The 25902-nt window shown below is 40.5% G+C and overlaps 1 protein-coding gene across 3 annotated transcripts; it reads right to left on the bottom strand.

Moving 5' to 3' along the window:
• Nucleotides 1-267: 267 nt before the first annotated feature.
• On the bottom strand, nt 268-25629 carry bcan (brevican). 3 transcript variants are annotated; one of them, XM_051407059.1, is made up of 15 exons: nt 25412-25629; nt 16872-16954; nt 14656-15063; nt 12308-12482; nt 11690-11817; nt 10531-10824; nt 9050-10018; nt 7338-8132; nt 6761-7009; nt 4939-5049; nt 4688-4846; nt 3404-3486; nt 3036-3180; nt 2740-2922; nt 268-2432 (listed from the first exon to the last, which is right to left on the bottom strand). In XM_051407059.1, the coding sequence occupies exons 1-15, from the start codon at nt 25420-25422 to the stop codon at nt 2299-2301; spliced, it is 3927 nt and encodes a 1308-aa protein (XP_051263019.1). In that variant the 5' UTR covers nt 25423-25629; the 3' UTR covers nt 268-2298. The 3 variants fall into 3 exon arrangements, with proteins under 3 accessions (XP_051263019.1, XP_051263020.1, XP_051263022.1); XM_051407060.1 differs by having other exon boundaries at nt 6761-7006; XM_051407062.1 differs by having other exon boundaries at nt 14656-15048.
• Between the last annotated feature and the right edge of the window lie 273 nt (nt 25630-25902).

The following is a 25902-nucleotide window of genomic DNA, read 5'->3' as shown; positions in this document are numbered from 1 at the left end:
CACAGTGATAGTAAAGGCAAACTCCTGTTGAGGCTGCAGCATTTGCAATTTGGAGGTTTTCCACTGAAGAATTCTTTAGTTAGAAGATTCAAACTGCTTAAATATACCAGAAAGTGTCAGTAAACAAAGCAAAGTCAACAACAGTATATCTGATCAGACATTTTAGTGTTAATAAAGAGTTATATGATTATGGAATATATATCAAACCTTTTTAATGCGATACAGTTAAATCAATAGGCAACGTGTAACAACAGTAAAAGTCCAGACTACAATAAAAAAATTACATTTTATTTCTCCTTCTTCATTGGATCCATTTTTATTATATAATTTGTTAGCGTTCATTAGATCAACAATTAATGTCACCTGCAGTGTTACTTACAGTCACATTGTCTATTACAAAATTAAACTCTCTGATTAGGATACTGTATGCTAATACACATCTGGCCAAATACAGATATACAGTTCATAATAGCACACCATACAACAAACTGTTAGAGACACCTGAATAAAAAGCACCAGAGAACGAGCAGTCAGTGATCTGCACTCTTAAAAAAGATGCCATGTGTGCACAGAGAGAGTCAGGTGGTTCAGCTTAGTGTGGGTGGGATCAGGTTTATTCCCTGTTGGTAATTTCTCTCCATCCAAAAAAATAAAAATAATAATAAAAGAATTGAAGATGAGGATGCAGTCTCTTAAAACAGCGGTTGAATTTTCAGCACATCCGTGTTTTTATCACAACATCTGCTCACATTAAAGCTGCACTTCCAAAATATAAAGGTGTATTTGAGAATATTCTTTTATCAAAATAAAACACAGTGAGCAAGCAAAGAGAAAAGCATGCCATTCACATTCATTGGGACAGGCCAGGTTCAGTCTAGTTGCCCGAATTAACTTCAGGTGTGATCCACACGTGACTAATCGGGCCTTTTAAAATGAGTGAGCTTGACGCCTTCAGTACCAACAATTACTGCATATGTACCCAATTTCCACCTGGTATTAAAATATGATCTGTATATTTATAGTCGGCATATGTGAGCGTATTGGAAATCTAGGGTTATATGTTAATACCAAGTGGAAACAGGATTATAGACATTTATGTCAAATGTCGTTTACTTGAATCTAAAGAAAAATCTAAACTTCCATGTTTCACTGCCATTTGTAAGGGTCAATATGCAATGTTTCCAAGTGCAGTTGTAAAGATTAACTGCACTCGGGGAGTCTCTTTCCACATCCTGTGTAGCTGTGATAGTGTTGCACTATATTACAGTACAGCAGTGCTTTTACATTAAATGCACATCTTTTTCAAGAGTGCAGTCTGTGGGAAATTTCAACAGAAAGTACAACAGGCTAAACTGCAAACTTTAATGAACATTAATCCGTTTCATATACGTTAAACTACGGCGTGTGCGGCTCCTGCAGTCAAATTCATGAATTCAACGTTGTCATTCAATGATCTTTTCTTAAAGAACAGTAATGTTTACATACAAAATGGTTGCTGATTATGAAAGTAAAGCACATCACAGATCACCACTGTGTAAGTAAGTAAAGTAAGTATGCTGTAAAGGACATAATTATATTTGTTTTAAATACTTCTGAATCCCTTAAACCCCCATATGCTGCTTGGGACATAATCTTTCCTATCACCTACTTGGTACTTGATTCACATAATATAGCCTATATTTAATTTAGTTTATTCAGGGTAATACAGACTGATAAAACATACATTTACATGATTAACTTGTATTTTAAGCATGATCAGAATTGTCTCAGAAATATTAAGAACTTAGGGCTCGTATACATTTCGTTAATTAGATTCTAGGTCTTTTATATTCTCATAGAAGTTGTCCTTCTGTGTGGAAGTCAAAAGATAAGAGAAGATCTTAAAACTGTACGTAGTTAAAAACAAAAATGTTTTATGAACAAACAGAAAGCCTTTCGATCCAAAAAGGAAGATGGATGTCAAATCAACAGTGTGGAGGATCCTCAAGTTTCAGAAGAATTATTTTGAGAGTCATTGTTTCAGAGATGTCTAGATCAAGAGTGTTTTCGCTTCAACAGGCCCAATGACCAAATTCACCTTAACCTTCCATAACTTTTTAGACAACTTTCTCCTGTAATGAAAAACCATTTGGATTACATGACTGTAACAACTGTGGCCTCGAGATGACTTTAATATGAAAGATTAGTTTTATACAGTTTAACTTAATGCAGAAACGGGACCGGAAAAGTCTTTTGAGACACAAGAAAAGGGGGAAAAGAGGAGGTGGAATCTTGTTTTACAAAAAAGGCAGGATGGCTTTAGACATGCCACTTAATGTCCCAGAACAGAGGAGCTGTTGTCTCTGTGGTTGTGCTCATGACCTCCATGGCCTCCACGACCGCCTCGTACTGGTAAGGATGTGAGGTATCTGAGTCTTCTTCCATCGAATGGGCTAAAGGTGGGAGACAAATAGAAAAGTAAAGGATCACAGCCTCTTTTTATTTAGGAGAGAAGTGTTTGTGTGAACCTTTGTAAGAATGGACACAATGTCTTGAAAGAGTATTCCACCGTTACACATTTTAAAAAATCGATTTGGATTTCTCTTGTTTGGACTATTTTTTTGGTTCTCTCTGATAGTGTTTGTTCGTTATTCTGTTTGTGTTACCTTTTTTGTTTATTCTACATTCTTGTTTGTACTGTCTGCATTTTGGGTCCTGAGTTGTGACCTCTCATCAAGGTCAGCCAGTAAATGCACTTACTTGGCATGCAGGTAATCAGAGGCTCCTCCCATTGGCCGCCAGGCAGGCACTTGATCACAGGATTCAGTTTCTGCACAAAACCCTCCTCACAGTAGTACCGCACCTTGGTGTTGGTCTCATAACGCAAATGCTTCTTCCCAAACACCTTAGCATTGGGAACCTTTGGGGGCTCGCCACAGGATGCTGTTAGATGGAAGAATAACGGAGAGACAACTTTGCTTGTTAGATTCCTACCACTAGTGCTGATTTAAAAAAGAGACCTTAGACAAGGTGCAGCTCAAATGAAGTGAACTCACAGATGCCCTTCTTGCAGGTGTAGGACAGGTGGTAGTTGCACGGCACGTCGCTCCAGCAGCCGCCATCGTGCCACACCATCACCGCACAGTCCTCACCAGAGAGGAAGTAGCTGTCGGGCTGGCCTTTGTACCAGTTCTCGTAGAGCTGACAGAGACCAGAACGGATTAAAACAGTCATATAAGACAAAAATGTAATCAAGTACAACTTTTCATCTCATCAATGATGATTTTAATGTTTTAAAAGACAGTGAAACGAGACAGCTTAGACAATTTTCCAGGATTTACACCTTAAAACTGAACTTGCCAAACTGTAGGTCTCACAAGTTTGATCAAAACACACAAGGTCAAAATAAGTCACAGACACTCACCAGAGGGTTCCCGTCGGACCAGCGGAAGTCGCCCTCAATGGTTCTGTCATTTAATCCGATCCACTGATATTCTCTGTATTTGTCTAAAAATGTAAAGGTATGAAGAGGGAAAATAAGAGAGGGGTCCCTGTATCGGTGCTATGTAGATAAAGCAAGTAAAATGTATTCATAGCACCTTTCTACATCAGATGCCACTAAGATATAAAAGAGACACAATATAAAAGTCCTAAATGAAATGGGAATAGGCAACACTTAACTTCAAGTGCTCCCATTTAGCATTTTGTAAGCTAAAAGCTTGTTCTATGTTTTGTTGACAGATTAAAACACTTGATGCCAAAAAAATATACTGTTGATGAGTTGGAATGAGTGGATAAAGACTACCGTTACAACAATATAAAATTTGAGCATCAGTCCACAGGAGCCATAGCAACTGCCCGCAGAATACACCACAACCACCAGAGGAATGTCAGATAACTATCTCATCGCCTCATTGCCAGACGAAATACCAACACCAACTTCAAAACTGTGACATTGTCTATGTAAAAGACAGATTCAATAAGAGGGAAGGCATGAAAGGCCGTTGTTGTGTCTTGTCTGGACCATTTTGAGAGGCCTCATAGTTAAAACAAACTCTTCACTTTGGATTTTTTAAAAGTCTGAATTTGAGGAATGTTAAGATAAAAGATCACCTGTTTGATATCTGCTGAGAGAAATAAGTAATTTAAAGGTTACTTTTAATGATTATGTTTATAATGTTTTATGACATTTTGCAATCATTTCATATTTCACTGTGGAAAACAGTTAATCATAGGCCACCGTGCCATCATCCATCATATTGTCCAAGTAAGCTAATTGTTTCAGACAATAAAGCATGAAGATCAGCACCTAACCAACCAATTTTCAATGTCAGAGGAACTTTGACAAAACAATAAAGGTGAACAATGCGAGCCTCAATCTAAAATAGTAAAAAAGTGATATATTTTTATTTTAATAATCAAGTGATTGTGCTTCTTAAAAAATTGCAAACACGACTGGTAAATGTGTAATTAGTGAAACCAATTACTGAACTACATTTTCACAGCACAAATTACACAGTGTAAATGCTCATCTTCTTCACATTCATTTGAAATAGGATAGAAATAAGGTGGTGAACACATTTATTTCCTAACTAGCCAAGATGTGTTTCCTGAGCTCAAAGAAATCGCATCTAACTCAGAAAATCAGATTATTTTGCCTCCAGGTCACTAGAATCTAAGTGGTGTTCTTGGAGAGTTTCAGTTTTACCATTGATGTAGTCCTGCTCTTCGGGGGTCATGACAGAAATGAGATGTCCACCACACATGCGACAGTGCTGCTCAGCCACCTCCCAGCTCTGCCTCTTGGTAAAGTGACGATAGCAAAATCCCTGGAACTTCTCCCAGCCGGGTTCACACGCCTCCAGATCTGAACAGGTCGGACACAGATTGAATGAGAAAGGAGAGGCAAAGTATTTCCTAGTATTTGGAGAATTTTGTGATTATATGTTGACTCTCTACCTGTCTGGCACAACACTCCTCCATAACCGGGCAAGCAAAGGCACCTTGTTGATTCACCATCGATACAAGTGCCTCCATTCAAACAGGGGTTCTCCAGGCAGGAGTCTGCAGCTGTGTGGAGATGGTGGTGCTTATTAACAGCAGGGTTTGGAGGGTCACTTTAAAAATGTAATCTGACACATTTAATCAACTAATTACCTGTTACCTAATCCAAGTATTACAGTATTGAGGTAAAATCACTTGATTACTTTCTGTTACTTTTGGATTATCAATTTGTAATCCTGCTAATAATCCCCATTTTTACTAAAGGTAACTAATCTAATTACATCTTTTTTATGTAAATGTAATAGATTAGTTACCGTTTTTGTATCCTGATTACATAACTCAATTACATGTTATCCGTCACTCCTCAAGCCTAATTAACAGAACTCCATGCAATTCAAAACAAATGTTTTTGTTCTGTATCAGACATTCAAATCTATCTATTAAAATAATACAATTTGAGAAGAAACTGTGTGGAGATAACCAATAATAACCAAGCCTATAATTAATTAAATTAATATCATTTATTTCATTAGATTTATTTATCAGGGACTATTCCAAACTGTAATCTTATACTTTGTACCATATTTAGCTACTAACTATTCCATCTGAATGGGAATTACATTCTATACTTTCAACAATTATTTGATCAGACTTGATTCCATTTTTTCCCTTTTCATTAGTCCTGCATCCCCACAAACTAATTCAGATGTCCTCAAAGGATGAAAGACCCTTTACTGACATTTTAAACCTTGTTTAACGATTCATTCTCAAATGAACTGCTGGGAGGCACCAGCAGAGGGAGCTGTTACATCAGGTATGGGAGCCGCTTCTTAGTTACATGTCCCAGCATCAATGTTAAAATCCATTATGTGAGTACAATAAATCTTTTTTAAAGAAATCATATTACATTTACTTCACGTAAGGTCTTTAGTGAGAGACGGACAAAGGACAGACATCACAGTGATTTAATGCTTGTGCAACAAAGAAAACATTTACACCCAAATCATCTTAAAGACAGCACCTATATTTATTTATTTACATACTTATTTACAACTTTTGGATAATCAAGCAATAAAAAAATTAACTTCAGCACAGATATACTTTGACAAGCACTTTTCACCATGCGAGGCAACTATTCAGGCCTTTATATCTTCGTAATTTTGGTGATTTTGGTTACAAGTTAGAATTTATGTCTCTGAAAGCTCAGTTTTTATGCCCTGCACTTTTTTGCTTTTCCATATTGTAGAAATGTTTTACTACTTTTTTTTTCAAGTCCTTTTTGAATAGGCATGGCCATGTCAATTTTATGCTTAAAGTGGATAAATGCTGGGACCTAAAACTAGTTAAATATATAAATTACTGACTGCTCAATTTTTCATTTTCACCACAATATAAGTGTCTTGAGTCATCCTGTGTCCTGTTGTGTCAGTCAAAGCTCATTCGTAGCCATTTGCATTTGGCCTTTTAGAGTAGAATTGGGTATATATTTCCAACAATCTAAAAATGGATAATGCAACCCTTCTTGAGTAACACAGTGAGGAGCTTGCTGTGTGTTATCCTGCAAGAATGAATCCAAAACGGGTAGCTAATCTCTCTTTTACGGTGCTGAGTCAGCGTGAGGTGCTAAATTGCAGCGTCCGATAAATCTCTTTCCTGATTGGGCATTTTCAGAAACAAGCATTGCCTCCGCCTTCCCAAATCAGCAATAAAGCATACTAACACCAGCTGCTGTTTGTTATCATCAAATGAGCAGTACTTGGTTATGGAGCACAGGTACCTGAAAGGCCTCCTTGTCTTGCAGCAGAGACTTTGGCAGCAGGCAGAGAGGCAGCCATCGCCGTCTGCTCCTTGCCGCCTTTTGGAATATACTCCGGGAACACGGTGGGAGCAGTGACAGTCATATCGCTGCTGTCAGCACTGAGTGTTGGACTGTTGGTTTCCTCTTCATCTGGACGCCATGTGCATATTTTAACTGAAGGCTCATCTGTGCTGATCTCGCCCTCGCCTCCCTCTGATCCATGTTCTGCTGAGACAGTTTTATTATATATTCAAATTATTTCTAAATGCAGACATTTCAACTTTAGGGGCTTTTTAGACAAAGGTACGGGACTATATTGATACTATCATGTCAAGTTATATTAACGATAAATACATCTCACAAAATCAAATAAAGTAAATTACAGCAAAAAAAACAACATTAAACATAAACACACAACATTAAATTACCTCATATGTGAGAAATTTCTGCTATTATTATCAGCAATGATCCATGATCATAAACCATGATCCCACGCAACTTCGCAACATCAGAGACTCCCTAGTGGCAGAAATAAATAATATGCCCTTAAACTCACCATTGATGCTGCTGGTGGTGATCTCCGCCACAAACTCTTGCTCTTTAGAGACATCATCAGATACCTCAGCGACAGGAGGCTCGACACTGTATTCCCGATCAGAGCGAGACTCTTGCGGTGTGGGGGAAGAAGGCTCTGGTTCCCAGCCGGGGGTGAGGGTCAGGTGAGGGATCAGTGTGATTTTTACATCTGATGGAGGAGATGTGTCAGTGCCAGCCTCACCATCATTTCCCCCAGAAGTATGATCTGATGAGAGAGTTGGATTTGTCAACAGGAGTCCTTGTTTCACCTCTGGGTTTTCTCCGGATGACTCACCGGATCCCTCTCTGGCATCTTGTTCCCTACCCTCCGGACCGCTGTCTGTGGTATTTTGGGTTCTGCTGAAGAATACTTCTGGGCTTTCTCCTAATCCCTCCTGCTCAAGTTTGTCCTGGATGTCCTCCAGAGCTCCGGCCCCAGATGAAGCATTGCTTTCAGGTATGAAGGTTATAATCTCTGGGGAGCTGGCTTCAACCTCCACTGAGGGGGGAGACAGAGTTACAGATACAGGGGACGTCAACAAAGTGACTGTATCGCTATTTAGGACAGGAGTGTCTACAGTGGACCCTGAGTCATCTGTGGCTATGATGACTTCTGCTGTTGGGATATCTTCAGGATGGATGAGTGCACTCTGGTCAGTTGAATCATCCGGTGCTGCCTCCTCTGAAGTGCTATTGGATTCCTCGTCATCATGATGGTCGTCTGGGATGGGCGACTCTACAGTTACACCTGGCTGCTCTTGAGTAGGATGGTAACCTGTCAAAAAAAAGGGATCATCTGAAACTGTATGTTAAAAATATCTTCTTTCTTTTTAAAGGTCATTTAGTTTAAAAAATGGACGACAACGGCAGGAAATAAAATCAGAAATACGCTGTCCCAATTACAAGTTGTGCAATAGAGGATTTTTGTGCTTTTGTGATTTAAAGACATTTACTTACATAATACATAGGTTTACAGTTTATATATTTCTTTTTATGTTTTGGTTCAGAATGAAATATCTTGCTTGGATAGCATGACTATTGCCATAGACGATCCCTAAAAAGGATGAATCCTATGACTTTGATGAACCCCTGATTTTTCCAGAGTGCATATATTCTCCCAGGGTCGCAAGGGTCCTCAGCTCCCTAAACCCTAACCCTAACCCTAGGACTGGGGAACACAGGACCCTTTGTCATGTCTCATTCGGCTATGTTCCATATAAATCTGGGAAAACATAGGACCCTGGGAACATAAAAATGACACGTTTTTCATCTAGTGCCAAAAACTCATCAGATTTTACACTTTCATCTACTACACTTATTTATTTACTTACTCTGCAACTGATGCCAGAATCAGCCTTGGCTTTAGTTTGAGATTAACACTAACACAGCATACATTAACGTGTTACACAAACATGCTAAATGTCAAATGAGTCTGAGATGTCCTAAAATGTCCATGGTACGGAGAATAAACTGAATTTAGGCAACAAAACCATCAGGTAAAATTCATTTCATTTACATTTTACCAACCAGTGGTGAGGATGTAATAGTTTTTGTTTCTAGTGTATAATGAGAATTATACCCTCACACTGTCACTAGCAATGGAGAAGCCTCTGAAATAGACCAGACTGTTGATGATAGTCAAATATTAGGTCACTATAACATCCTAACTTTAATACTACACTGTATACTTACCTGAATCAGAGGCAGGGACCAGTTCAGAGGTGGCAGAGGTGTCCATACCAACCAAACTTTGAGTCACAGAGTCTTGCGTTTCCTGATCTAAAACCGGGTTTGTACTCCCCTCTCCAGACTCCTCTCCTGTTGGATGGTTCTCAGGCGTACTACTGTCAAAAGATGGCAACAGGGTTGTGGAGTGAACATCTGCTTCCTCAGTGTGGGGTAATGTAGTCAGCGCTGATATCTCCTCAACAGTACCAGTGCTGGCCTCTTCCGGCTGTCCCGAAACATCGTAAGAGGTGCTCGAGTAGACAAGCTCAGTTTCTGAGGCGTGTTCCAAGTGGACATCTGGAGTGTGGTCCTCTTGTAAAACAGGAAGATCACCTTCCTGAGGAACCTCTGGAGAGCTGCTGAGGAGCTCATTTGAATCAGGTCCAGATGTTGCATTAAGACCTGGCATATCTAGGCTTTCAGTCACAGAAAGATGAGCCTCTGAGGTCTCTCCATTCTCTGAAGTTGTCGCATCAGTTGTGGGTAAAGTGGAGTCTTCACCAACAGTTACTACGGCATCAGCCTTTGGAGAAGTTGTTGGTATGTGAGACTCTTCATGATCTGTGTCTGGGTTTTCTTCAGATGCTGGCTGATAGGACTCTAGGTAGATTACCTTCTTTATTACCTCCCAGATATCCTCTGTGGACAAGTGCTCTTGATGCTCAGATGGAGGAGTGACCGACTGATGAAGGTCTACGGTCAGCAATGCTTCCTTGTCATAACCCAATGTCGGGGACTGAACCTCCATGGGGCCCTGCTTTACAGGATTGGCCGTGTGGGCGTGTTGGACCTCCTCGCTCCCCTTAGCCGTAACCTCACTCAGGCTGAACTCCTCCTCTGCAGGATTAGTTAAGAAAACAATGTCCTGGCCAATGTCCTCTTGCTCAGTGGCAAGAAAATCCTGAGGGGATTCTGTGTAAGGGCCATTATCGCCTGAAATAAAGAGCAGAATTAGAAAATGTTATTTGGTTGAGAGTGTAGCCTCAAACTAAACATAGTATATTTGGTTAAACATACTACAAGGAGTTTTTAACTGGTTATGAAACAGGTCTCAATTGAATACTAATGTCTCTATATCAGAAACACTACCTCTTTTGTCCACAGAGGCCGCCAGAATCAACACAAAATAAAAGTTCCTTGTAGCTGCTTTAAGTAGGCATTCTTGGCCAAATGTGGTCTTCCAGCTTAAAACACTACTGAAATGATGGTGTTTCAGATGTCCACAAGAACGCAGATTGAGAAAGGCTTTGTTTCCCCCTTATAACCTTCTCAGAATGTGTAATATTTTTTAGATGAGGTACAACCGTCCAGTGTTTCACAGGAAAAAAGATTAGAGAAAAGTCATGAAATAAAGAATAGAAGAACTATAGGCAGGATTGCAGGTCAACTCTTGGGATGCAGAAAATAAACCAGGACATGTATCAAACACAAGACTGTCCTCTTACTTCTGAAGCAGTAGACATCATGTCGAGTGTGAACCTCTGGGAAGCCCGTCTGGTTGCTGTAGCGATAGACAGTTCTGACCCCGGGTTCACCACCTCCACAGCGTTCTCTGGGGGTGACGATGGGATACCGCACACTCCCGTCTGCCAGCCAACCCGGACTGCAGTGGTTCAGTCCGTCATTCCAGGCTGCGTATAGCTGAGCTGTGGTGGTCAGCTCGGCCCCATGACTCAGGCAGTAGGCCTTGGCCTCCCAGAAGGTGAAACGCTGGGGGGCGGTGCCATGGAACACTTCCCCTTTACACATGTGATAAAAATCAAGGGTAGTAGAAAATTATATTGTTTGTTTTCTTATATTGGTAGTTTGGTAGCAGTAAAGTATTTACACACACTACATGGCCAAAAGTATGTAGACAACAAAACATTAAATTCATGTGACAGCCTGCTCTCTAATCTTTCTGCCAGATGTTGGAACATGGCTGACACAAAAGCATTATTGAGGTCCAACACTGATGCTGGGCGATCAGATCTGACTCACAGTCAATGCTCCACTTCATCCCAAAGGTGTTGGGTGGGTGAGGTCAGGACCCCCTGCTGTGCCTCATCAGAGAGCTCAAGTTTCATTTTAACTAAAGGTTTTGGTAAACCAGACAGGTAGTTGCTAAAATTACATTAATGAGAAGCTTTTTTTGTTCTTTTGATTTCTTTTATGTTACTTAACCCGCTGTCTGTCTTTCCTTTGTTGCTTGCCTCGATTTACCAAATTGTTTTGTATTTTGTGCTTGTAAACCCCCAGTCATCCTCTAAAAAATAAATAAATGCCTTTATTCTGTCTAATTACATCAGTGTTATGTTGCATCTCTTTTCCCTACACACCAAACTGGAGAAAAACATTTATTTATGCACAATGTGCTTTGTGCACAAGGGCTTTGTCACGTTGAAACAATAAAGGGACAAACACAAACTGCTGACACAATGTTGGAGGCTCATTATTGTCTAAAGTATCACTGTATGTCACAGCGTTAAGATGTTATATTGAATCAGTTTTTCCCTAGTGTTTCTAGGTAACACCAAACTGGAAAAACTTTTCAAACAATGTGATCCGGATGATAAAAAATATTATATATATTATCATTATTATTATTACTTTTGGTTGTCTTACCCTCAATATTCTCCACGTAGCAGTAGACGTCATACAGCTCATCAGGCTCCAACAGTCCGTAGTTCCTCACTCCTGGCAATCCATCCATGTCCCCAAAACAGCCCTCTCTCGGCATCTGAATGGGGTATCTGTGGAAAGAAATATTGCACAGCACTGAAACACTAAGTACCTCTTCTTTCGTAATGGCAGCACTCCAAACATCACACTTGTTGCAGCTCTTCTCTGAGTGAGTGCTGAAGTGGGGAGAAATGTTTGGTTTCTGATCAGATGAGTGCCTCTCAGCCACTCGATGATCTGTGTGTTGTGATGCGCAGATTTAGAGAGCATATCAAATGTTAGCTGGCTGAGTGGTCCACTATCAGCCCTCCAAGCTGACCAACCTCCATGCTGGATGAACCACAGCCACATGGTCAGTGTAGCAATTTCATGTTGTTGTTTTTGTTGAGCTGGTGGATGAAGGATTTGGACTCTTGCCAAATGTACACTGAACATCTGAGTGCCTCAAATCATAATTCTACATGACACAAAATGCTGAATTTCCAAGCTGAGAGGCCACTTGATCCAGTGTTGAGCGATGCATGCTGTTTGACATTGGACCACGTTCTCTCAGGTGCTCACCTCACTGAGTGGTCTGAGAGCCAGCCGGCATCACACTGCTCGTATCCACTCTGGTAGGCTGCCAGGAGCTGCTCTGGAGTGGCAATTTCAGCCCCGATCTCCCCGCAGGCCTCTCTGGCCTGCTCAAAGGTAAAGGCGTAGCGGCTGGATGCATCACGATAATGGAACACCACCCCTGTAAAACCCCAAACAACAGCTTTATAAATTCTGGCTCCTGTCGTCTTTTATGTGATCATTCTGCAAAGAAGCATTAGAGGCAGGGTGACGTACAGTACGCAGGAAAAGTAGGTGTCTGCAGTTATGTTGCTGTTAAATGTTACATAGGTTTGAAACACATTTCTGAAATGTTGGTGTTTCCATCAACCATATTATTACAATATCTTCAAAAGGACAAGATTACATAGTTAAATCTCCAGTGTGTAAGATTGGCTCTATTTACAGAATGCAGCAGAAATTAAATATAATATGCATAACTATGTTTTTATGAATGTATAACCACCTGAAAATTTTAATCATTATGTTTTTGTTACCTTAGAAGGTCTTCTTTTACGAAATCTGCCATGTTTAACCTCCATGTTTCTACTGTAGCCCAGATCCAGAAATTGCTCAAGATAGGGTTCGCATTTTTCTTTTTTTTTGCAGCCACCATAATTTGTCCTTTGAGCTTGGATGAGTCAAAAGGTTTCAGTTGGTTTCTATCTGCAATCTCACCACTAGATGCCACTAAATTCTACAAACTGATCCTTTAAGCATCAATAAGTGCAGATAATCCTGATACATTGGGACATGGTTGGATATTGTTGCTTCCTACATAAGTTGTCATTTGTGTGTTCTCTCTCCTAAAAAAATATTCAAAAAACAGATTTCCGTCCAATTTTGATACTAGGAAATTCCACCAGCTGCAACTGCCATAAAACAAAAGCTTTATTGTTATAAGCTCAGAGGAACAGGCTGAACTAAAAAGAAGTTCTTTGCCGTCTTTGCAGTCAAATTTGTAAAAGTTGAAAAGAGGACATGAATCTGATCTGATCCTGACATCGACTTCACAAAACTCTCCTTGCTGGGATCAGTTAAGTATTACAAACCATCGTTGTTCATCTGAATATGAAGATCTTTTACTGTATTACTATTTACTGTAAAACTAAAAAAAACACAACCAGAATCATTTATTGGATTAACAATAAATCTGGTCAGGGGAAACCATATCCAAACTGCACCGTCTACTATCTATATTTAATGCAGTCCTGATATATGAGCTCACAAATGACTGTGGTCAGAGAATCCATAATCTATTACTTGGTGGGGGTGCTGAATGAGATGACCATTCATCACAGATGTTGAGGGTGCATTGCATAATAAAGGTGCAGAAATATGAGACACAGTGGCTTTATCTATTATCCACAAGGTAATTTGTTTGACCTTGATTCTCTTCACGATGTCCACTGAATTACTTTCCACTGACTCTGTGTTGACTCACACATGCGTGTTCTGTCAATGCCATCAGACTATGCTGCTAAATTACTGCAGTTGATGCTTTGAGCCCGTTTATCTCAGAGTGACTGGGTCAGATCTGTGGTAGGGAGGAGGACTAGCAGACCTGCTTTATATCATCAACATTAAAGTAATCAAGACATTTTTAAACACGATACACCTATTTACCAGGTGTGTATTACACATAACACTTAATTTGATATTCAATATCATAATGCCATTTTGATTAAACTGAATTATGAAATTGGTAAACTAAATAATATAATATTCTACTATAATGATATATTACAATAATATGCATCTCTTACTTGAGAAGCAAGAAGGATAAGTGTGTATTCACCAGTTAAACCAAATAGCAGCTAAACATGGAAACTGAATTAACTAATAAATTGCGATATAGCAGCCCTGCATTAATGAAACCTTTTTTCCCAGAGAGGTTTTGATTCAAGGATCCAAGATTATTTAATTGTCATTTACAATGCAGGGTTGTATAATGAGGTTCAGTTTCCTTAATGCTACTAAAATAAAACTAAATGTGTTCGGTAGTGAGTATTTTAGGGGTTGTTGTACTGCATTGTATTGATCTGTTCTTGTTATTCTGTCCACCTTGTGTATCTACACGTGCTGGATACAGTCACAAGAACACCTTCAGGATAATTCAAATGTGAAAAATCCTAAATTTAACATTTAAAAAAAAGTCCACAAAGATGATGTAGAGCCATTGCTTAAAACAGGCGTTCTTGTTATTTTGTCCACATGTATTTTTATAAAAGAAAGCATGAGAATCATTGCTAAATACAGAGATATTTTCAGGTTCTTACTTTTTCAATATTTATTAACTACGCTGTCTGTCTCACCTTTGACCTTGACCTGAGCCACATCGTCAGCGTCCTCCAGGCCCTGCTGCACCTCGCAGCGGTAGAAGCCGGTGTCGTTCTGCCTCAGGCTCTCCAGCCGCAGGGTGAGGTCGGCGGGGGAGTAGGCGTAATTGAGCAGCGAGGCTCTGTCTTTGTAGGCCTCGCTGACTCTCACCCTGTCGCCGCGGGCCACCAGGATCTCCGTCTCTTGGCCGTGAGTCAGAACGGTCCATTTGACCCGCGGGAGGGACAGCACGGCGTGGCGGCCGTTGGTGGAGGGAGACGGCGGCGGGTGGGCCAGAGACACCAGGCAGGGTAACGTGAGAGAGCCGCCCAGGACAGCAAGTATAGGCGGGGTGGACGGGATGGTCACCTGGAGAAGCTTGGAATCATCTGAGGAGAGGCAAGCTTTAAAGTAATTGGTGACATTTTCAGAAATATGCTTAATACATAGTTTTTCTTCTCTCATGTCTGTGTGATAAGTATGCAGCAGAAGCAAGGCGACAACCTAGCTTAGCATAAAGACTGGACGCAAGTGGAAGCAGCTAGCCAGCTAATGTGCTAATGTACTAAAGCTCACTAAATAACATGTATTGTGTTTGTTGAATCCATAAACAAACAGAAACGTAAAAAGCAACAATTTGTATTCTAAGTATTTCCCAAAATGTCAAACTATTCCTTTAATGAAATCTGCTTCAGAATTTATACATGCTAGATTCCCAAGACCTGACATAAAAATAGTTACAAAAGTAATTATTTTTGGTGGCATTAGTGACATAGGCTACGTATAACAATACATACTATACATTTATTAGCCAAAATGAAGGCCACAATTAGGCTGCGAGGCTCTACTTAGACACAGTGGTGTTTTGAGCTAATTGCTAATGTCAACATGCTCACAATGCAAATGTTAACACACTGATGTGCAGCAAGTACAGTGCAATGTTTATCATTTTGGTTTAGCCTGAAATGGGCCACTACTCACTGGTACTGAGGACCTTTGTTATTGGGCACCGCCACCTCTGGTGAGCATGGCCATACCCATGACTGAGGCCCCCGAGGTCCAGACCTCAGTATGTTTTCCGAGGAGTATACAGTAAAGGTCCTGAAATAATTGCCTAAACATACCTACTAGTTTGATGCATGACCCCAACCCCACTAGCAAATTCAACCTGTGTATTTCTAAACCCTGTGCACAGCAATGCTTGAGAGGTACTCCTAAAAGAAAACAGCTCTGATAATGTTCTTAAAATGGATGGTCCAATTCAGGCACAGCCCCTTCCATAGCTAGAAAAAATGGTAGGGAATCGCTAGTGTCATTAGGATGCAGCCTCTGGGAATCATTTATGACAAAATTTGATGGTAATCCGTCAAATAAACGTTGAGATATTTCAGTCTTGACCAAAGTGGTCATCCCTGAAACCAAAGCGTGGGCCAAAAACAACAAACAGTAAATAGTGAGGAAACATGGAGGTGGAAGAAGGAGGAAAAACAAAGGGAAAAAGAAAAATGGAGCATCTCATCGTTAAACCACACTGATCAATACATTCATATTTATGAAGGGGTCCCTCATTTTCCAAAAATAGCTCTCACTCTCTTAAAGCTGAGACGTTTGTGAGAAGAGATTTAACTAATTTCATCCACTCATCCACTGAAACACAGACTTTATTTAGCTTTTCCAGTTGTTGAGAAAAACCCCTGCAACCAGTTATTAGAGCCAACCTTTAATCAGCGTTGGAGTGCAGGCAAACAAAATGACAATATTCTATCCAGGTTTGAGCAGGTCAGTCAAGTTGTTGCAGTTCCCAGTGATCACCAGCAGAGGTCAGTAATATTAAACTGTAGCTCATTTGCTTCTAAAAACTTTCAGTTCGCATTCCTCCAAATCATTTAGCTGAGTAAGCCATATACTATAATGTCATGAGTAATTTGTGACATCTGTCAGTTCTTGCTTTTATTGGGCTTCTGTTGACACAACTAAAGGAAAAAGACACCCAGCCCATCAGTTAACCTCCATTTTCTGCTGGGACACCCTTGAAAATCCCCCCCCCAAGAGTGCACATGTCGACAGAAACAATGAACGACAGGGAATGATTAAAGAGCACCCTGCTGCCCCCTTAAAAGTCAGAGGTCATGTATGATTTAATGGAGTCGTGGATGTCAGCTGTGGATGGTAACGGTGAATGTGAGGGGGGCAGAGAGGGAGGGGTGCGTACCTGACTCGTGGTGGGGGGTAGAGGACGACGGCAGGACGAGGAGACAGATGGTACACAGCAGCACAGGTAGAAGCACATCCAGTCTGTGGGTTAAAGACAAAAAGGGGAGGGGGGGACCACATGGTTGAACTTGAAATGACAAGAAGCTCTCTGCAGAGTTTAAGCTAATATACTTACATTTACTCCCTGATTTCACTTTCCATCATCTATTCTAGTCTGATTCAAATCTCACTGGTTACTTCGTCCTCATAACAAGAAGAACTTTACACATGTTGTTACCTTGCTGAAACTTTATGTCGATAGAAGAAGAAAAAGCAGCAGGCTTTATCTTGATGAAGATCTATGACCAAAACTTTTTTTCTTTAGAGGATCAAGTCTGGTGAGAATTTCTGGAACATGCTTCTCCAGACTGCACAGAGGCAAATGTGCACATTTGGAAACGTTTGCTTGGCTCTCGATGGCTGTTTCTTCTATTGAGGAGATGAAAGTTTGCATATTTTCTCAGCTTCAAACTCGCCTGGATCAACCAATCAGTTTGCTTAACAAGCAGGTCCACACGACGCGTTGCTGTGTGTCTGCTCCTCTGCGAGCTTGTGGCACCTACAGTTAGCCATAAGTCTCTTCTCTGCAGAGATGTCTACGTGTATATAATCGCAGAAGCATAATTCCGCTTTAACAAAGACTTTCTATGTTTCAAAGCTTGATATATGTTCTTCCTCTGTGCCATGGAGCTCCAAAAGCTTAACTGAACTGAACTGTTGCACTGGGTGACATGTCCCTTCAGGTGACAGCCTGTTTTCAGCTTTGTAGCAATGCATCAAGCCTATCCAAGAGGTCGTTATCGAATTTATTTAGAATTTTCTAACACATAAAGAAACACTTCATTCATCAGTTTATCACAAACATCAAATATTTCCAGACTGAGACACTGATTTATTAGTTTAGTTTTGACTCCTTCATTCTCTGACATGAATTCATACTTTAGCTTAAAAACTTTTTTACAAAACTTTGTTAGGCTTTTTATATTTTGCCGTTTCCATCAACCTTTTCAACTGCGATACTTAAAAATACGACAAATGATACAACCAATTAATAATCAAATTGTAACAATAACCCCAGTTCATCCATGGTTTGCAGTTGTAGCTATATGATGGGATTATGAAATAAATAGAATCATGATGAAAATACAATCATCCCAACAATAATGTTGTTGTTGACATATGAATGTGTGTGTATTTGTGTGCGTGTGTGCAGACAGACAGACTCAGACAGACAGAGGGACTGCCTGTGTGTCCTTGGAGCTCTCTGTGAGTCAGACTTCAGGAGCTGCAGAGTGTGATCGGAATTCTGATTCCCTCAAAACTCCCTGGAGGGTCGGACTGAAGCCCAACCTCCAACTTAACTAGATTTACCATTATTACCACTCCTTTTCTCCTCCACTATATTCACTTTTTACTTTTTTCTATCCTGTTTTATGTTGTATTGTAATCCTATTTTCTCTGTATAGCTTTGATAACACTGGGATATGTTTTCTCTACTCTGCTTCTCACAACGGTGGCTGACAAACCACCTCAAACTGTGTTTAAAAAAGGCTTTGATCCAACAAGAGAAAGTCTTTATATTACCAGAAAGCTGCATGAGGCAACTGCAACACAATTTAATATCACCAAATGTATGCTATATGAAGGCTTAAAAGAAAAGTATTCTTTGTGAATGTGTGCTTGATTGACGGGTGTGGCAGTACATCGTCCCATTGAACATGGTTATTGACAGTTCAGCTCCACTCAGGCTTCCTCCCCTTTGTTTAGATTTGGATTCTTTGGTCGAGTAATAAGGCTTTATTTACTCCAAGAAATAGAAATCTGTGTGACATCTCGCAACATGTATATTTTAGAGCCCCCCAAAATTGCCCCAAAATCCTAAAGGTGAAGTCCTGCAGCTGCATACAGGGTGTGTTTGATTGCAAAAAACGTTGGTATAAAAGATCTAATCCACTAATTCTACATTAATCATTTAAAGGAAAACAATGATTCAGAACAAACAGCAGTCCTGGCTCCAGTTAATCCAAAGAGGTGGAGCGTGGGCGGAACTAAGGCAGGCTGAATGAAGCCAAACCAAAAGACAGCCACCTGTGATGGCCGTAACTTGTCACTCAAAGCAGCCACGCCCTCAATTATGCATAACTTTAAGTCCCAATATAATTTAAACGGGTGAGTTACATAACTATTCACCCCCTGTACAGTTAACATGAACGAGGTATTTAGCTATTGAGACTGAAACAGTTTTTTGAACCACACTGAAAACATGTTCATTTCTGCTGTAAAGTTGGGCATTTTAAAATGGGGCCTTATGGAGATTGGCTCACTGCTGGAACCAGCCTCGAGTGGCCTTTAGAGGAACTGCAGTTTTTGTGACTTCTGTGTAGGCCTCTTCAGTTAGACCAAAGTTTTGTCACTTTGTAACTTTCCGTAGCAGAATTGAAGGCAATATTGCACAACTTGATGCAAATGTGTCAATCTGTGCATTGTTTGGAAGCATGTGTGGAGCTTTTCATTGACAGGGCATCCCATTGGTTTGCCTTCATCATTAATCATTTACACAAATTCAACAGACTCAACCAGTGCCCTCACACAACGGCAACAATACCAAGACTTGATGCTACAGTGTCAGATGACAGGGGGCATAGGGCACCACTTTTCTTCACGCTTTTTGTTTGCTTGGGGCTTTTTTACAGCTCCTCATCTCCAGCAGAGGTATGCCCCTTTCTGCTAGAGCAACAGTTCCTCAAAACGTCTGAGCACGTCCCTGCCTCAAACTATTTCAGAGCAGAGCATCACATGTCACTGCTTGACCCCAAAAGAGCTGTCTGTTTATTTCAAGTTCTTCTTGTCCCTGCGTCACTCAAGAAATCTTCATTCCTAGGGAAGAAGCAGGAAGTGAATAGATGATCAGAGGCTCCAGCTGGAGAAATGAAAAATAAATAGCAGTTGAGACTGTGAGCTGCGAACTGTGAGAAAGTCCACTTTTTGTGTGTTTGCGGCTGACGAAACCCTATTTGTCAGTTCATCCAGGTACAAACAAACCAAAACCAACAGAGAACAGCTGGTGACCTCCAACACCTCACTGAGTCCTTACCAACGCGGGCGAGACCTGACAGAGCTTCACCTGCAGGCCTGAATTAACAAGCAGTTCACCTGGGGGAAGTAAATCCAGACTCTTTAATCTTTTATACAAGCTCTTTTACAAGAAGCCTGTGGAGAGCAGAGAGGATGAGTGTGGGAATTTAAGTGGGAAATCACAGACATTACAAGTACTGTATGTCAATGAGCGCTTCCCTTCGACTGAAAGGAGAATCAAACTTGAAATGACGAAGGAAATTAAAGTTTGTTTCGTGGGTCTCAGCAGAGACACATTTCTAATCAAAACAGGATTAATAAATAATCACTCAGCAGCTTTTTAATGCCTAAACTTGGCTCCGTCATTCCAAAATGAAAGCTTTGACAGAAATGCCACTTGGGATAAAGCTGGCTGTTCAAATTATTTCACCGAACAGAGCTGCAGACAGGCAGATGCCCATATACATAAGATTTAAATGTGATATAATAAATTACTTTTTTGTGTGAGAAATGGAGTTACTGAGTAGCATTCATATGAAAACAGTAGATTTCTAAACCTTTTTATAAAGATCCCTTACTCTTGGTCGTATAATAATTTGTACCAACATACAGGATGAAGCGAGTGGGACATTTTACAGATGAAAAATCCACTTGTGAGCGCTCTCTGGTGGACAAACTGTGTAATGGAGACACAGGGACGCTGGAAGTCAATCAGAGTTAGGGGTTGCTGAGAGAAAGCCATGTATATAATGACCTTATACCAAATGCTAAATGCATGACATTCATTTGAATGGCCAGGATAATTGAATGTTTTCATTATGCCAGATTGTTTGGAGGTGCTGCAGCCCCCACAGGACCCTTACTTCCAGCACCCATTTCTCCAACATGTCTTTTTTGTTGTTAAACCAATGCCAAAATACTTTCAATCGTGTCATCCAGATGAATTTTCGGTCAGACCCTATTGTAAATAACAACAACACAACTATTAAACTAAAGCATGAGGTTCTTTTAAAATATACTAGTAACTTTGGTCAGTATTTCCCATAATAGTCAGAAAAGTTAGAATAAAAGAGACGGTCGAAGGATGAATGAGCAAATCAACTGTCAATGACAGGAAGCTGACATCCTTTCATACTGGTTTCAGTTTCTCTCTACATCAAATGGACATAATTCCTCCTGACAATCCTCCACCAATGTCTGACTATTCAAATCTAACAATCCCTTCATTTCAAACTCATCAGCTATCTGTCTGACTCACTGTTTCGCTTTCTAACACACACACACACACACAAGCACACGATGAGAGAGAGAGGTTTTCCTATGGGGAGGCAGAGCCGGCAGAGGACGCATCCCAGGCAACATCAGAAGTGCAAAGACAGGCATCACAAGTGGCTGAATAGTCAATGACTTCACCTTGAGGGAAAAGGCGGCGGGGGCCAAGAGAGAGGATGTTTGACCGCTCAGTTTGCCAGGAAAGGTCATTTGAGGCTGGGAGGGAAGAGGGAGGGGGTGAGGAGGAGGAGGAGGAGGAGGAAGAGGGTGAACTACATTCTTAAAAGACTGCACCAGCTTTGTGAGAGTTTTGGCCCATTTGTCACTTCAGTGTGACGAGAGTCCTGGCCCTCCGGTAGATAACTGACGACAAAATAGCCAGTCCAACGAGACCATGATGAGTTATTTCTGATGATTATTTGCAATTCCACTTGTACTGTAAAACCTCAATTAATCACGAATCATTTATTTGACAATTTTTAATATTTTGGTGCTCATGGGGTTCAACTTCTTTGGTATAGTGTCTTGATGTGATGCCCTGAGAACAAGAACGGCCTGAGAAACTACTGTGGCCACAAAACCTACCTAGGGCCAGTGTGTTGTAGAAGCATGGAGGTTCTACATGGTGTGATGCAGATGTGCGCACTCGGTTCTCATGTCACATGGGTTTCCACAGTCATGTGACGTGGGCCAGTTACAAGTACAGAAAATGGTTGGAAGTCACGCAGCCACTCACGTTTTATAATTACATCATTTTATTATCAATATTTGTTTAAAGGAATCGATACCAACTGAGTGGCTTGTGAATATTGATGTATCAATACCACAGAATCAGTCCGCTCATCCCTACTTTAAATGTCTCTGCTGGAGATAGCCCAAGGTGATATTCAGTTTATTACCACATCTGACAAAGAAAAGCATCAAAGTATGACTTTTAAGAAGCAGGACACCATAAAATGTTTGGCTTTTTTTTGCTTAAAAACATTTGTAAAATCATTATTCAATTATCAAACTAGTTGGCAATTACTTTTCATTTAATCGACTAATCGATTAATTAAGTAATTGTTGCAGCTCTAGTGCGGAGGAACCTAGTGACCTGTACCACCTAGACTCTCAGAGTCTTTCACACACAACCACAAAGCCAAACACAACCTCCCTTCGCCGGTCTTTCAGATTTGAGAAAGGGGTTCTGAACCACTTGCTTAGCCATCGTTGGATCAACCTGACGTCACCACTTCCCCTGCGCTGTACCCCTCGGCTTTCTCACAGCAAGGACCGCCACCGCCACCCTTTCGCCCCTCTGCAGCTCCTCCATCACGCAGGCCCACCAGTCCCACATCGCGCCACCTCGAATGACTCAGTCTGCCCATCTCCAGGGGCAACCCGAACCCCCCCTGACAGACACAATCTGACAGGAAGCAAGGCGCAACCGGGGAGGGCTGGAAGCAACGGAGACCTCTCAGAGAAAAGGGTGGCAGAGAGGAAGAAAGAGACTTTGACAGCATGACTGAGCGCTGAGAGAGACGTTAAGTTTACAGGAATTGTTTGGAAATGATTCACCAGTCGGCCTCAAGCAGCAGCCATGTCTTATTAGCTGTTAGCAGCTGACTGTGGGTGCCAGAGGGCAAAACTTTTAAAGAAGTGACAAAAGCCATAAGCTACAGGACACTGTGTTTAAGCTTGTGTGTGTGAGTATGTGTGTGTGCTGGAGTCTGCATGCCATAAGCTGATTAGGTAGAGTTTTAAGGGCTTATACCTCAGACAGGGTGACAAAAAACACAACAGCAAACACAGCGCTGGTCTGGACTCATTATTTAGTTTGAATCACATTTCAGAGGTGCAGCAGGAAATGTACTGATGCTCCTGCAGAGAGCCTACTCCTTGTGAAGTTGCAGACAAACTGTGCAGCAACAGTAACCAGCATGACCGGCTGCTCCCACTGAGGGCCAACGGCACCATCAGTCACTGAGAACACAATGCCTGAAAAACTGCACCCTTTACTGGTGTCATGGAACAGGTTTGATATAAAATGCACAAATGTGTCCTTTTATTATTATTTGTAGTCAGGGGTTATGATACACCTGGATTGTAAAGACAATGGACTCAGATCTGGGCAACATCCAGGCAAAAACTGAACCAGTATTTTATCATCTCAAACAAATAACAAGAATTAGAAAAACTCATCCATGCCTTTTTCCGCTAGTAGAGTGGACTGCTGTTGACTCTTGTCAGGTCTTTCCAAAAGAAGTGAGCACATTACTGCTGTCCTTAAATCTTTACACCAAATGACCTCGGGGCCAAAGTACATTTCTGATCTGCTGGAAGAATCTAGTAGCTTTCTCAGATCTTTAGAAAACTGGAGACCTGTGAGGCAGCTAGAACCACAAGGTTGCATAAGAATCTGTCCTTGATTATGCCTTATGCCTTGATTATTTTCACCTGTGCCTTGAGTCCTTGACTTTCTTTGTTTCATTTGCTAGTTCGGCATTGTTGAGATGTGTCGCTCCTCGTGTTTACTGATTGTTGTTTGGACCACTTCAGTTTTTGGGACTTTCTATTAGATTTATTTGTCTATTTTGGACTATTGCCTCATTATTATGTAAGTTTATGTTGCATCACTGTTTTCTCAGTTACCACACCTGTGATACCCCTAGGGGTACTTTTGAGTACTGCAGGGGCTATGTAGCTTTTTTCTTAATGTTAATTTAAAAAATATATATATTCTGTTCAATAAAAAAAAATAAATTTAAGTTTGATTAACCAGAGTTTATGTTTAATATTCCTGTTTTCAATGCAGTTGTTACTACAGAGAATGACAAAGATGCTCAGTGATGCACAAGCCCATGTTTCAAACTAAATTGCAACTTATCAAAAACATGCCATGTCATCTTAGTGTTAGTGCATGATGACAAGAAATTGGTTGAATTTAGTGACGGACTCTATTCATTTGCATTATATTGTTCTATTGTAAATCATATCCTGGCTTAAACAAACCAAATGTGAAGATAAAACAGCAAACATTTCCACTATGACTGTAAAGTTGAGATCACCTGAGTACTGTCACTGCCATTAATGAACAATTCCACATTAATTTATTATATTAATGGATGCACAGACATCAGTTTTTGTTTTTTTGTTACTTTAATTCAAAAAGCAGATCTTTCTAAAAAAAAATCTGTTTCAGTTTAAATCAAACAAGCAGAATTACCACAGGTGTATATCCAGGGTATAATACAGTGGTAAGTCCTCTATAAGGCTTTATGGTATTTTGTTTTATGTCCTATAATTTACTGTAATGATTGAAGCCATAATGAGTTTAAATGAGCTAACTGCACTATATGAAAAATATTTCATGATGACCTGATTAGACCAATACTTGTGTGTTCATTTACATCTGCTAGTATATCACTACAATCTTCCCAAAGACACAGACAGTTTTCATTTGGTACTCACAGGTTTAATTGTGATACTCCCAGAATACTTACATAATATAACAAAACTATAGTTTTTATTATGTTTTTTATTTTAGTTTTTTTCATTAATTAAGGCACCTACATCAATATTCACATTTGATGGAAATTATTATATTATTATACTTTTGTTCTCTACTAATTCAGTTAACATCCAGTTACCGTGCAGGTTAAGATTTTATATATAAAACTTTTAATATTAAAAATATGATGCATTATTTTCCTAACCTGCCCAACAATATAAAACAGTTCCACCTCAGTATTAACATGCTTACATATGCATGCATAATTATCTAATAACAAAGTATATCATTTCTGAAAATGATTTCTGAGCCATTCTAATGAGCACTTTTCTTTGCATCCAAGATTTTGACTCGTCTTGGAGTCTCACTACTTTTCCTGCCCGTGTGTTCTCACAAACAGTGGATGCAGGCAGCTACATACAGTGATGCTGCAGCAGGTGACAACTGATGCTGTCTGTGTTACTTTATATCTGGATGCGCAGCCGAATAATCCCGCGTTTATCATGCATTTCTTTGAATTTAAAGGTTTTTTTGCCCATGAAGCAAGAATGCATGCACAAATAAGAATAAAGGCAAACTGAGTGTGAAAATAGGAGCTGAATAACAACAAATCGAAGGACCTGAAAAGTCTGATTTAATAGTCAGGGGTCGAGACTTACTTCATCTTCATCAGGCTCAAGTGTCGGTGCAGATTTGCAGAAGTTGTTCGTGTCTCCGCGGAGGCTGCAGACAGGCGCAGGTCGATCTTTTTGTCTGTTCTCCGACCCAAAGTCCTTCAGCAGCCTCTCAGTGCAGAAGCGACCGACCGCTCAGAAACACACAGAGGGAGGATTTGACCGCCAAGAAGGAGAGGAGGTGAAGAGAGGAGGAATTGGGATGAGGGCAGTGTTAAAAGACCAGCACCCCCCCCCTCCTCCTCCTCCTCCTCCACCCCCTGCCTGTAAAATCATAATCCCTGTTGAGGTAGAAGGTGAGACTGAGAGGTGAACAAATGGGGAATAATGGTGCCTATCAATTATTTTAAATTATCTGTCAGTAAATGAAGAGCCAAGTGAGCCACATAGGTCCCCAAACTTGTAGAATTTTCTTTGAGAGGTGTGCTGTGCATTGCCCTTGAACTGTCCCATTTTAGACAAAGAATAAATCAATG

This window comes from Dicentrarchus labrax, unplaced genomic scaffold, assembly GCF_905237075.1.
Source record: "Dicentrarchus labrax unplaced genomic scaffold, dlabrax2021, whole genome shotgun sequence".
NCBI classification, from domain to species: domain Eukaryota; kingdom Metazoa; phylum Chordata; class Actinopteri; family Moronidae; genus Dicentrarchus; species Dicentrarchus labrax.
This window is presented reverse-complemented; position numbering and strand designations above follow the sequence as displayed.